A 14144-nucleotide genomic window follows, 5' to 3' on the forward strand; every position below is an offset into this window, starting at 1 on the left:
GTTGATCATTTTCCAATCATGTAACTGACTGAACGCTTTCTGGCTGATGTTAACTTTGATAATTAATGTACGTTGTTTTCAATTAATTTACTTGGGCAACATTTAAAATGCTTTACTTTGAGTCCGACTATACGTTTTTATGATTTGTGGGGATTGTGTAATGAGTATTTTAATAACCTAATACATTTCCTCAAAAAGTAAAGGTTTTATAGTATAACATTACAATTTATACTTTTTTTTTTTAAACGTATTGTTTCTACATATCAAAGAGAAATGCTGGTTTTTATACTTTACTACATTTATTAAATAGCTATACCAGTTACCTTTTCAAATTAAGAATTGTAATATAAAAGATGCATTAATTTAGATTAAAGAACAAAACTATGCAATGCTTCAACACTGACATGGACTATTCTGCAGAATTAGTACTTTTACTTCTGATACTATAAGTAAATGTTGTTTCTAAAGCTAATACACCTTTGGTAACAATTCAATCCAGGGGTTTCTCTTAATAATTCAGTATGTATTGCATTTGATGGTATTACAACAACACAAAGCCTGGAGCCGGGCCACGTGAGGAGGCAGCTGCTGCTTCCTGGGCGGGGACACAGCGCGCACCAGACCGCCACTTCCTGACAGGGTTACCGCCAAACTTTAAACAACAAGCTGCAGCTCTCACCGCTCTGATTAACAAATAGGTTTATTCATTTGCAGAAAATGTCTTTAACTCCAAAGAGGTCGTGTTCTGACTCAATAGACGACACTATGAACGACTCCATGGAGAAGAGGATACGCCGGATATCAATTGAGGGAAATATTGGTGAGTAAAGCACCACTTTATGGCGAAAATAATTTTAAAAATCTAGCTCAGAACCTTAACTGCTCGCTAGTTTAGGTGGCAGGTGTTGCGTTCCAGACAGTGATAACTCTTTATTGATCCACTATTGTTTTGTTACAGTTTTTACCGCCAATTGAAGCTTGCGTTTTATGCCTCCACTTAACTATACCAACAGTACAGCTAACATACCTTGTGTATGTGTTGCTACATGTCACTGACTATGATCAATGTTGGCTTTCTGGATCCTTTTGTGTTCAGCGGCGGGCAAATCTACCTTTGTGCGGCTTTTGGAGCAGGAGAGCGGGGACTGGGAGGTGGTACCAGAGCCGATCGCCAGATGGTGCAATGTCCAAACAAAAGGCAGTGACTTTGAGGTATTCACATGCATTTTTAAAAGTAATGGTCCCAAATCAGCCAGTTGGCACCTTTATATATACAGTCTATGGTTGGCACCCATATACAGTGAATACGCAGCACACTGTTGTGGAATATCTTCACATCTGCTTTCTTCACATCTGCTGTGTTTACAAGCTGCTTCCTCTTTAAGTCTGGGATACATTTCATTATGCACCAGCATGCTGCGATCCTCTCTCAACCAGTGATTCAACATGCTCTGCACACATGAATATGACAGGGAGAGTCTTCATCTGTATTTAGAGTGCAGCTGCCATCTGTCCACATATCTGCACAGGTCATCACCACACACACACACCCAACAGATGGTCCGTCTCTGGACAGATGCCTTCCTAGGGCCGGGGCGAACATCTCTGACCCCCCAACACAACCGCAGGGCTAGCCTCACCCTCACACTCATTAGTAGTGGTTTAACACACCCACATATACACATCACTCATACTGTGGGTTTAGCAATATGCAATATTCAGGGTGATTTGAACTAGTTTTTTGGCATATCATAACATGTACTGTATCTTAGAATGGTATAGTTGTCTATTGATGACTAAGGATTCTGATACATCTGAATTAATGTCCCCTTAGTTCACTGTAAAAGTAAAGGGATATTATCAGTATGGACAACTGTTGAGGAATCCTCCTACACTCATCTGCTGCCACAACTCTCAGTATATTGTGAACAAACATAGATGGTTGTGCGCCCTCTGCTGATCAGGATGATGTTAAATAGTTCATGAGAATCATGCATGATGGAATGAGTGTGTTTAAATAATTCTGCTTCAGTCATCAATCTTGCGAGTTGTCATTTTTAATTTTAAGCTTTGGAAAATGCTCAATTTTTTTTCTTTTGCCAAAATGCAACATTGCAAACATTATCCAGTTGCTGCAATTTCAATGTGATGATTTTCACTAGCTTACACATATACTAGGAAAACAACCACATGTTGGGTTTGGATTGCAATCTGAATGCAATCAATGTACAAATACATGGACTGTACACTAACCTATACTTGCAACAGACTTATTGATCCCTAATTGGGATGCACTCACTTATGACCTCTATTACATTCCCCTTTTCCCTGTGTCTCAGGAGCTGACCACCTCTCAGAGGAGTGGGGGGAATGTGTTGCAGATGATGTATGAGAAACCTGAGAGGTGGGCCTATACCTTCCAGAGCTACGCCTGCATCAGCAGAGTGCGCGCTCAGATCACGTCGGCCAATGGGAAGCTGCGAGAAGCCGAGAACCCTGTGCAGTTCTTCGAGCGCTCCATCTACAGCGACAGGTACCACTGAAAAAAAAGTATAAAAAACATTGGTGCAGATATAAAAAAAGATGACAGTGGTTATCCATCACTCTTGGCAAAAACTGAACAGTTTGTGTTTTGGTATTCATTTTAAGATGTCATGGCTTATAAAGAAATTCAATCTTTTTATTGAAAAATATGTTTTGATGGATAATGGGATTAATGTGAATATGCAGCTTGCAATAAACACTGACTATGGTTATTTTGTTATATGTTTAATCATCTGAAAATCCTTGTCCTTAATGTCCCAGGTACATCTTTGCAGCCAACCTGTATGAGAGCGAGTGCCTGAACGAGACGGAGTGGTCCATCTATCAGGACTGGCACGGGTGGCTGCACAGCCAGTTTGGAAAGCACATCGAGCTGGACGGTATCATCTACCTCAGAGCGGCCCCGGAGGTAGGCTGACGGACTCTGTTACCTCATTGCAATTAAACTACACCGGAATAGAATGATCTTGCGAAGGAAAATACTAAGGGAGTCACATTGATAACTATGTGTTATGTCATGGAGGGATATCATCATCTTTTTAGTTTGTAATTCCCAAAGCAAGTCTGTGTCACTATTACATCCTAGTGCATCACCTTTCGACAGCCCATTAATGATATTGTGTCAACTTATAGTTGTTTATTCTGACTCAATTTTAGAATTATTACACATTTTGTTTAGAGGTAATATGTTATATGATCATATCAATCGCAGGCAACTGAACTGCATCTAATACAAATCATATTGTGGTAGAAATTGCAAATAATTGATCATATTGTTATGAAACCTGAGGTTTACAGGTTTCAGTACATACAGATTTCAATAATATGATTTTGTTGTGTGTAGAAATGTTTACAGCGGTTGCATCTGAGAGGCAGAGAAGAAGAGCAAGACATCCCTCTGGAGTATCTGGAGAAACTCCACTTCAAGCACGAGAGCTGGCTGCAGCACAAGACCATGAGGTGAGCACACACACATGCATCAAACGTTGCATTGCTGTGTGGACAACAGATGTATTTTTATAACAAAAAAAGGGTGTTCTTACTGATATTGACCATAAGAAAATACCCCATTATTGCAATAACCTGAGGTCAACTAATACATTGAAACTGTTTTGATACATGTGATCTACTGGAAATTGGTTAGTTTGTCCCATTCTGTGTACACGATTTACTAACCAAGATTTTTCATCCTCTGAAGGGAGTAGCTTAATTCATATTCAGGATACTTTATCCATTTTGATGTTGCTTAATCATCACTGACAGTGTCCCCTGTCCTCTCCGGCCCACAGAACGGATTTTGAGTATCTCAATGATGTGCCCGTTCTGACCATAGATGTAAATGAAGACTTTAAAGGAAACAACAGCAGGAGCGCTGACATGATTGAGAAGGTGAGTGACGGTTCAGACAAATTAAAGATTTGAAATGGACAAAGAATGGTTTGGGATTTGTCTCCACCCAAATACTCCAAACACGCCTTTTTACTTTGTTATCCCCACAGCTGGATTATTTAACCAGAGTATCGCCTTTTGATAATGATTTTTTACTTTCAGAGCGAGTTTAGTTCCACATTTATTGTTTGCATTCGTGACTTTAATTACTTATTTTTGATATGCAAACACAAAGGATGACATCATAGATATAATGTATGTTACCTGTAACTACCTAACCAGAAAGTAGTTCAAATGGGCTCCACCTCCACCAGCTCAACATCAAAAGAGTACATTCATGTCAATCTAACAGTAATCCTATCTGATGCAGTATGAACGAGCTATTAAAGCATTACATGGTATAATATTGAGCATTTCATTTTTGTTTTCTTATAATAAATCTGAAGCATGTTTCTAATGCAAATCAAGTTGTTTCAATAAGTACACGTTTGTGTCATTTGAGAGAAGATAGAATAAGGCATCATGCTTCACTTTAATCAAGAAAATGACCTTTAGTTTAAAAGATTTGAAACCACTTCATTTGTATTAGAAATATGTTCGCCCAATTTTCACTTAAAAATAAAACATTTGTTCACTATTTAGAAACCAAATCAAGTATAAATAGACAGTAAAATGTGTATTGGGGGAGGTTATGTGTACTGAGTGTGTTTGCTGTGATACTGACACACACACATCCAGGTTTCACCTGTGGTAATGAGGCCTGCAGGGATGCTTATGTAGCAGTTTCATGTTGATGGTAAACACAGACGCTTGTTAGAGATTTCACAATGTTTCCAGTTATCAGCATACCCCATTGCACCAATTCGGAAAGCTACTTGTTTTTCACTTATTGTGATTTCGGAATAATTTCCCTAAAGAAAAGCAATGATTGTACTAATGTGTTAACTCATTCATGCTGACTCTTGTTTTTTTATTTTTCAGGTCAAGGAGTTTTTGAGCACTTTGTAAAATTCAACTGATGATAGAGATTTAATTTTTTGCTCAAAGAAGAGAACCTGGATGGAGTTTTTTTATAATGATGAAATGTATCAACAACTTATTTGTCTACCCCCTACAATCCCCATTAATGATCTGACATGTGGCGTTTTTCTAAAAAAACGTTTTTATTACTGTTTTCTTACATTGTTGGTGTATTTATAAATATTTTGTGTGCATATGCATGCCTGTTGGTCCTTACAAATGACAATAAACTTGAAATACTTTATTAATTGTGTGTGTTTCCTTGTCTAATATATACTGTAGAAATAAGTCCTGAGAAGAAAGTATTTTTTCAAATTAAAATCATTTTAGTTTATTTAAAAGTTAGCGCTGAGCTTCAGTCTGCAATGTTCAAAACAACAGATAAAGCCAGAAATCTAGGTGTAGTCATGGACTCTGACCTGAGTTTCAACAGTCACATTAAAACAGTTACTAAATCAGCCTACTATCACCTAAAGAACATATCTAGGATTAAAGGACTAATGTCACAGCAGGATTTGGAAAAACTTGTCCATGCTTTTATCTTCAGTAGACTCGACTACTGCAATGGTGTCTTTACAGGCCTCACTAAAAAATCTATTAGAAAGCTGCAGCTAATTCAGAACGCCGCTGCTCGAGTCCTCACTAACACTAAGAAAGTGGATCACATCACTCCTGTTCTGAAGTCTTTACACTGGCTTCCTGTGTGTCAAAGAATAGATTTCAAAATATTGTTGCTGGTTTATAAAGCTTTGAATGGTTTAGGCCCAAAATACATGTCTGACCTACTGCTAAATTATGAACCATCCAGAACCCTCAGGTCTTCAGGGACTGGTCAGCTTTCTGTCCCCAGAGTCAGAACTAAACATGGAGAAGCAGCATTCAGTTATTATGCTCCGAATATCTGGAACAAACTCCCAGAAACCTGCAGGTCCGCTGCAACTCTTACTACTTTTAAATCCAGGCTGAAGACTTTTCTTTTTGCCGCTGCTTTTAATTGAACTATTCACATCTTAAACTGCACTGTAACTTTTAACTTTTATCCATGTATTTTTTTCTTTTAATGTTTATTTTATTATCTTTCCTTTTTAATGACTGATTTTAAATGCCATTTTTTAAAATGTCTTCCATTTTTGTAAAGCACTTTGAATTACCTTGTGTTGAAAGGTGCTATATAAATAAACTTGCCTTGCCTTGCCTTGCCTAAACATCCAAACCCAGGGTTTATTGATTTCAAAATAAAAGATTGTAATAGCTGGCCTTTATGGCTCAGACTGGAATCTTCTCAAGTCTTCCAGAAGATGTCGCCAGTCCCCATAATGCACTTCAGTCAGCTATTTCAGACTGCTGAGCTTCTTTTATCTGGCAGCTTTAATGGAATGTTATTAAACCTACCTGAAATAGGTGCCTTCCTTCACCTATGGCGCCTTGTATGTATGTATGTATGTATATATATACATTATATATACATATACATTGTGATATGTATATTAAATATGATATATATATATATATATATCATATTTAATATACATATCACAATGCACAGCAATGTGTAACCCCTAACCCATTAAAAACGTGTTTAAAATCAATAATGACTAGTTTAGTTAGTATGTGACCGAGATACAAACTGAATACACATCAGCATTTGTTCATAGGTTGAATCTTGATAGAAACTGTACTTTACAAATAAACAGGGTCCACGCTGATGGAATTCTCCATCCAAACAAAGAAAGTGCGTCTAATATTTATTTATTTTCATTTTTGACATATCCGGTGATATTATATGATGTCCTTTAAAATGCAATGTGGACAGTAGACAAGCCCTTTGTAAAGTTTAAGTGTTGCTGCGCCACCCATGAGCAACTTTGTGACCTCCACCCCCCGGAGGCGTCACGCAGGAGGAGGGATGGCACTTTAAATATGGAAAAAGACACGCTGCGGTCTCAGAGGCTCTCCACAGCTTCCAGCGAGACACAAAAGGAGACTTTAGCTCAAGATGTCACCTGGAGAAAACCTGCAGCAGTCCAGCACGATATGAAGATTGTGTGTTACAAGTTACATTTGATTTGTAGAGTTGCAGAAATCCTTCCAGAGAGATAGCTCCTCGACTCCTTTCTTTCTTTTATCCACTTAAAAAAAGCGTCAGCTAGAGTTTTTCAAACACCGACTACAAAAGGACTGCTGGACGCCACACTGATCATCTGTAAAGGCGAACTTTGTCACCATGAGTTCCGAAAAGAAGTAAGTTCATGATTTTCCTTTTTTACTGTTTTCAGCAGTCTGAGTAACCATGTTTGTGAACTTTTACTTTGTAGCTTGCGGTCCATTTCCTGCCAGGTGTAAATTAGTCATCAGGTGAATATCATTCAGCAACTTAACTAAACATTCAGTGTGCTTTCCGTAATATTTTCTGTGCGTAAATTCAGTGCATCATCTGGGTTGAGTTAGCCATTGGTGCCATACATTTAGTAAACTTCAGTGAACTATTGATTATGTTCAGAACTGTTTGAAAGCAGCTACACCTTGGCTGCCTAAGCCACTGTTGCCTTACTGCTGTGGTTATGGACGTCCTGTAAAAGGCTAATCTATTTTCCAGGCTGTCATTCTGAGTTAGAGTGACGCGGGGAAAGCAGGCCAAGCGTTGGAGAGTTGTCCCTGGTGTAACTTTATGATTAAAGCTGTAGTGTATGCCTCAGACCATGCGGTATCCGAGCTGAGCAGACGCCCCAAAAATCCACACTGGTTGTGAGCCAGCGTGTGTGTACACGTTGCGCAATGACGCAGCAGCCGCAACAAATCAGACTGGAGGGTTACTACCAAACACGGAAACGCACTAGTTAGTGTGGAGAAACTTTTCTGACATGCACCTGGAATTCATCAGCTGGTTTGCGAATTTCAGCTGCAGCCAGTGTACGTAAGATTTACAGTATCACTGTGACCCCCACTGAATTGTTAGTAGGTGCATGTGGCACAATCCCTCAAAGCAACATGGGGTGAAACCAAGAGTAAACAACCTGTAGTGACCTAATGTTGCTGTCCTTTGCTTTCACAATGGCTGCAGAAACTGCAAAAACACAAGATTTTTGTATTCCTCATTCTTTAGAGTCATTTCTCGAAATGTGTTGCAATGAGGAAATGTTCCCTTTACTTTTGTTCCATGCAATGACTTGTGTGCCTCTGTGCTGTCGGGAATGGTGAATGCTCCTTTGTGCTCTGCTGAGTGATGCGCACTACAATTGATATCCATCCATTTCCTCACCTATGCGAGGACATTCCAAAAGTGAAGGCAGACCTGTTGAGCGGTGGTTCATTTAAATGAAATGATTGCCTAAGCCCCAAGCCTGTTTTTCCGGTCTCAGGCTCGAAAATGACATTCCCAGCACAAATGACTATATGTTCACTTCTAAAAGGGGTAAATTAATCATCTTTTTTCTCAAAGCAATGATAAACCTGTGAGTTGGATGTAGAAAAGTCAGAATCAATATAGGTGTTTTTTTATTTTAAAGTAAATTCAGATTGAACATAGTAAAAAAATGTAAATTATAGTGTCTGTCCAAAAAAAACATTACTTATAGTGAAAACTACCCTTGAATGATGGGATAGTAGACTAAAACCTTTAGGAATCCAAACTATAGCATATAATAAGTACCCTGTATCAAAATTGATGCAAAACAAGTGACATTTGGCCTTTTTAGAGAGGTTTAGAAAAAAAAGACCCACTTCGGGCGGGGGTCCTTTGGGTGCATTTTCCATATCTCTGGCCTCCCTTGGTCGATTTTGATGATTGACATCTCTTTTGAACCGTTAGAGCCAATAGGGGAAGTTCCTAAATCCATCTAAATATTTCCATTGAGGAGTGAGAGTGATGCGCACACAGTTTGCCCAAAACCGGAAGCTGGGTTGTAGCTCTGATAGCAGCTAATATGAAATCTCAGTTTTTGACAAAAATTGAATGATGGATTATCACTAATTATTTCAAAGTGACACAGACACATTGGATTAACCTCCAGCAGCGTTTTTCTCCCATTGAACACAACTTTTGATCAGAAACAGCAAAAGGTAAGACATTATTTGCCGTTTTTGCTCCATAAAGCTACGTCGTGTGTTGTCTGGGTTTGCTTCCCCTGCCGTTTTGATCGCACAGTGATGATACTTATATTTCTAGAATCTGTGGAATCTCAGCTTGCTAGCTGATATCTTGTTTGTGCAGATCCGATAAGTAATAAAGTATTTATACGGTGAGTTCTGTGCTAAGTGTGTTAGCATTTTTTCGCTCGGGGCTCATTTAGACGCTTCTTGTGAGACTTGTGTTTTGTTTCGGTAAAAATGGTTCGTATTGTCAGTTAGCTGAGTTTCTTCCCGTTAGAGGGGTATGATACATTCATAGTTTGTTAAATGTTAAGAAGCCCTGAGACACAGTTTCGTGGGGGGGGGGGGGGGAGATTGGCTGCTCCCTCTGTAAAGAGATGGAGATGATCCCTGATCCCCAGCAGCTGATCCCGGCTCCTCACGCACCGACAGCTTTATCCAGCCTCATGAGGTCAAGACACAGAAGTGAAAAGTTGTGAGATGACTGCATCTGATCGCTCTGACCCTCAGCCAGCTTTGATTCTTTTTATTAATCATGCAGAAGAAGACGAATGAAAAAGAAGATCAAGAAGATTTAGCAGTGTTGATATTTATAAGGAGAACAAGGATCTTATCGGTATTGTGCTTCATATACATTTACAAGAGATGCATTTGGCTTTTATCTTTTTGACCGGTTTTCACATTTTTGACATGAAGTCGTTTAGACTTAAACACTGTAGAGTAGATTGAGCTTTTTCACCTTGCAGCTCCCAACACCCCCTCTGTCTTCTGCATTTCATCCCACTTTACATCCCGGTCTTATTATTTTAGTTTTAGCACTTTTCAAACAGGAACTCTTTTCCTGCATCCTGTGTGTCTGTGCACCACCTGTGGTATGTTTCTCAACATGAGGGTCTCCCTGTCTGAGGCCTTAGAGTAGATCGATTTAACGTGGCTCCACAGACTGGCCATAGTTAACCTGCAAGTTGAGCTTTCTTTGCTCTCCTGTGAGACCAATAGTTTTTAGTGAAATGACCTGCCTGCATGGTACATGTTGCAGACGTAAACGCTACAGGATGGAGATGTGCTTCTGTGAAGATCCTTTGCATATGCAATATTTGCAAGAAGAATAGAAGAACTCCACCTATTTTCTTTCTATGTCTGTTCACTTACACATTCTCAATTGCAAATAGGGCCATTTCATGATGAATGGAAAAGTATGAGTTCTTCCCAAAAGAAATGTGACCGTAATCCCTGAAGCTGGTGGTGTTTTCTGTACGCTCTGTCCTGGGGGGAAAGGAGAGAGAAGAAGTAGAACAGAACAAGTAGAACAGAACATTCACAGAAGCTGCAGCTAAACAATAGCGCTGGCGTTGTTCACAGGTTGCTGTGTGGGAACCAGACTCCGCTTTTCTTTTTGTGAGCAACAATGGGCCACAAAAGCAGGGTACAGAGTCTAATCACTGTATTGGTATTGCTTGTGAAGTTGGCAGCGAGCCCGGCCCCTCCTTAACACTTGTTTGATCTCAGAGCTGGAGGATCAACATTACGTCAGCTATCAGGGTTCTGCTTCTCTCCCTCTCTCTTAAGGCCTGATAGCATATCCTCAGGGGAGGTTCAAATGAGCGTGCAGCTCAATCGGAGGAACAAGTTGCGTCCTTCCGGACTTTGTTTATTTAGCAGCTGATGTACACTGCTCCCATCCCCTCATTTCTTGAACTGTGTCATCCCCAGACGAAGATTGCTCAGTGGAAACTGTCCATGTGTTTATTGACATTCTTGATGCGCATCTAAAATCAAATATTTATTTTTTGTTGTTGGAGAAAACTCATAAAGCGGTTGGACAAATTAGCCACTGCAGTTTAATACATTATTTGATACTGACACGCTTAACATTAGTAATTGGATCCTCTTATACGCTTTCTGTTTCTTGACATTATGCCTAAATATAAATGAGACGAGTTATTCCTATGAGTGAAACGTCAACCTTCACGTTGTTGTCACGTCTTGACATTTGATCAAATGTGGGAGATAAGCATAGCATCAGAAATGCTAATACACGTGAGAGCTTGACATCTGAGCACCTATTCATCATATTTATTTTTTTTAATTAAAATGTACAAAATTACTGTTATGGAAGTCGTGGCTCAATATTGCTCTTTTAAAATGTAGTTTTTTTTTTGTGCCACAGTTACAAGTTAACAAAGAGAGCAATATAATAGCCTGTATGCTTATTCAGCAGCAGAAACTAGCTGAGTGTCTTTATCAGGATTTTGTTACAGAATAACCAGAATATGACTTTTATTTTTGGGCCCAAAATGGATTTGAATAAAAACAGGGCAAAGCACATTGTCTTAAAGGTTGAAAATGTTGCTTCTTAATGTGTTTTTGATTCATGTGTATTAAAATATTTGGTTGTTTAATATGTTCATTGTTTAATTTGAGTTTGTTTTATTGTCTCAGTGATGGTGGAGGACAAAACGTGTAAATCTTCAAGTATGTTCCAGCGACTTTGTGGTGTTCCATATTGAATATTTGATCTCTTTTGCCTTGCAGAGTGGAAGACGAGGCAGTCTTGGACAGAGGAGCGTCTTGTGTCAAACATGTCTGCGATGAACAGGAAGTGGAGGGTAAGATCAGTGATGAATACCAGCACATTGTCTAGCTGACAGACATGTCATAAGCATGAACTTATCCTTGTCTTTCCACACATACTGTTCACAGCATAGTGTGCATGTGGAAGCTATAGTGTCCCCTCTAGTACAAGCACAGAATTCAACAAGTTGTATAACATGAAGAAATATCCACTTTATCTTGACATTTCTGAACAGGAAGAAGTGTCTTCAAGTGCTCTAATCCTGTCCAGTTCTGGCTCTCAGCTAAAGCCACGAAATAATTTGTCTTGATAGGCTTGCATGCAGTTACATTCACATTTCACAAACCAACACTTGCACACAAAGAGACATGCGTCACAGCGTCTGGAAATATGTCAAGCTGTTTGTGCATGTGCAGTAATTGTTGCAAAATCCTTTTTGCTTCTCTTGCATGGGAATGTAGTGTGCATGTTGTTTAGCGTGTGCCTAAAGTGGTCTTTGGTTTCTAAAAGGAAGCAAAACTGACAACTTTGGATGTGAAAGATACCATCAAATCCCAAAAGGCATGTTTATGGAATTCATGGTTGAATGGAAAAATACATGGTTGCTTCAACACTAACTCAGTCAGTAAATCCAGTTTGAGTTTTATCTCTCTCTGTGTGTCTCTTTAATTACTTCCTGGAGACATTCAGTTACCATTTCCTGTATGAGCTGCTGTGTAGGAAGTAGTTGTTATTTATTTGATTTTGCAGTTTGACTGACTGATAAGTAACCCACCAACATTATCACTGAACCGTTTCGACCTCGGCAAGCTAAAAAAACTGTTTGCGTCAAAGCAGCCTTGTGATAAGCAAACATTTCACACCACATCCGAGTGCGGAGACAAATTGCCAGCATTCACCATTAATGTGATTTCCCTGTAACCGGGAGAGTAATCTGACCTGCGTTTCCTCTGTTTTTCTGCACAGGTCACCACACTGTGTACATTGGTGTGCACGTTCCCAAGAGCTACCACCGCAGGAGACGCCACAGACGCAAGTCCAGCCACAAGGAGAGGCGGGACCGAGCCGAGCACGGCACGGAGGGGTCCAAGTCGGACGGGGACAACGCAGACGAATCCCCTCCAAGCATCCTCAAACCCCTCAGTGAGTAATGATAGTGATGGAAAAAGTATTCAGGTCTTTTACTGAAGTACTAAAGTACAGATACCATATTTAAAAAAATACTCTGTTACAAGTACATTTCCTGCATACAAAATCTTACTTGAGTAAAAGTATAAGCATCAAAATATACTTTAGGTAGCAAACGTAGAAGTCCTTGTTATGGAAAATGGCCCATAATATATGAAATGACTGCATTATGATTATTGATGCGTTAATGTGTTCATCACAGCTGGTAAAGGTGGGCTAATTGTAGTTACTTTATATACTGCTGCTGGATATTATAACTAATATTTAGTAGTGGTTTTAGTTGTAGCTAATTATCTGTATGTAAAGTATTAAAGCTGTCAAATAAATGTAAAGGAGTACAATTACAATATTGGCTTCTAAAATGTAGTAGAGTAAAATAATACAGTAACATAGATACTCAAGGAAAGTACCAGTAACTCAAAATGGTACTTGAGTAAATGTACTCTATTACAATCGACCACTGGTAATGATCAGAGTATAAATTCACCACATTAATAACAGTTGTATCATTTTTGAGATGTTGGTTGAGTCCCATTGGATGAGGTCCAGCAGCCCTCTGGGAATCACAGTATCAGTGTTTCTGTAGTTAAGGACACAGGGTGGGGTCGCAGCACCCAAAAAAAAACCACAACACAGAAACCTACACTCAACAGAATTAGTGGAGCGAGGGAATGGGAACATGCCGAATACTAATCTGAAAATGATACCGGATTGGCTTAACGTGTGTGAAGTAACTACAACAGAGGTATTATCTGTTGTCATGATGATTAACACTGTACTGTGGGATCTGTGAGGAAGGATTCCCAGAACATATAAAAAAGGTAGATGGGAAGAAAGATTTGGAGTTAAAGGCAGCCACAACGGCATCATTTTTCACAAGTGATATGAGGATAATGCTACACATAATGGGCCTAATGTAATTTCAGTACTTATAAGAGCAGTGAAATAACAAGTATGGATCAGATAGTTGTCAATTAACATGATGAAGCGGGTTTTCAAAATCAGAAATCCTTTAATAGTTCCAAATAAATCCAATAAAGTGCATATCCATGGTATTTTAGTGCTGTTCTGCCAATAGCACTAAATGAATTTTAGTCCATAAAATGCACATTAAAATAGTCATAAGTCTCTAGAGTCTTCTTCCTGCTGAAGGAAACACACCAGATGTCTTTCCATATATAGAAGCTTAAGGAGGGGCATTGTAAAACCAATAATCCCAAGATCATTTTCAAGATCAGGAGGATGTAAATCAGAAAGAGTCTTTAGATATAGGTCAGTGTCAAAGCCATACATCTTCTGAATGTATTAGGATTTCTTTTTGAACACCTTGTGGTTACAC

At 39.1% G+C, this 14144-nt stretch overlaps 2 protein-coding genes across 5 annotated transcripts in view; both read left to right on the plus strand.

The window, feature by feature from the left end:
- Window positions 1-608: 608 nt before the first annotated feature.
- Window positions 609-5201, plus strand: dck (deoxycytidine kinase). The gene is made up of 7 exons (XM_034123019.1): window positions 609-820; window positions 1097-1212; window positions 2340-2533; window positions 2806-2953; window positions 3389-3504; window positions 3834-3933; window positions 4915-5201. Exons 1-7 carry the CDS (start codon window positions 718-720, stop codon window positions 4939-4941), a joined length of 804 nt encoding a protein of 267 aa, XP_033978910.1. The 5' UTR covers window positions 609-717; the 3' UTR covers window positions 4942-5201.
- A 1682-nt stretch (window positions 5202-6883) lies between these two features.
- LOC117476445 (electrogenic sodium bicarbonate cotransporter 1-like) overlaps window positions 6884-14144 on the plus strand; it is a 33927-nt gene continuing 26666 nt past the window's right edge. For all 4 annotated transcript variants that reach the window (XM_034123000.1, XM_034123001.1, XM_034123002.1 and 1 more), the window contains exons 1-3: window positions 6884-7194; window positions 11578-11651; window positions 12584-12760. In XM_034123000.1, coding sequence (XP_033978891.1) covers window positions 7178-7194; window positions 11578-11651; window positions 12584-12760 — 268 coding nt within the window. In that variant the 5' untranslated portion in view covers window positions 6884-7177. The remainder of the gene's footprint in view (window positions 7195-11577; window positions 11652-12583; window positions 12761-14144) is intronic.

This window comes from Trematomus bernacchii, unplaced genomic scaffold, assembly GCF_902827165.1.
Source record: "Trematomus bernacchii unplaced genomic scaffold, fTreBer1.1, whole genome shotgun sequence".
Classification (NCBI taxonomy): Eukaryota; Metazoa; Chordata; class Actinopteri; order Perciformes; family Nototheniidae; genus Trematomus; species Trematomus bernacchii.

What these genes read in the sequence shown, in the direction of transcription:
- dck (XM_034123019.1), top strand. Translation starts at nt 718, where the DNA reads ATGTCTTTAACTCCAAAGAGGTCGTGTTCTGACTCAATAGACGACACT. An exon ending in CAAAAGGCAGTGACTTTGAG is followed by an intron (nt 1,213 to 2,339) that starts GTATTCACATGC and finishes CCTGTGTCTCAG; the next exon opens with GAGCTGACCACCTCTCAGAG. An exon ending in CTGCAGCACAAGACCATGAG is followed by an intron (nt 3,505 to 3,833) that starts GTGAGCACACAC and finishes TCCGGCCCACAG; the next exon opens with AACGGATTTTGAGTATCTCA.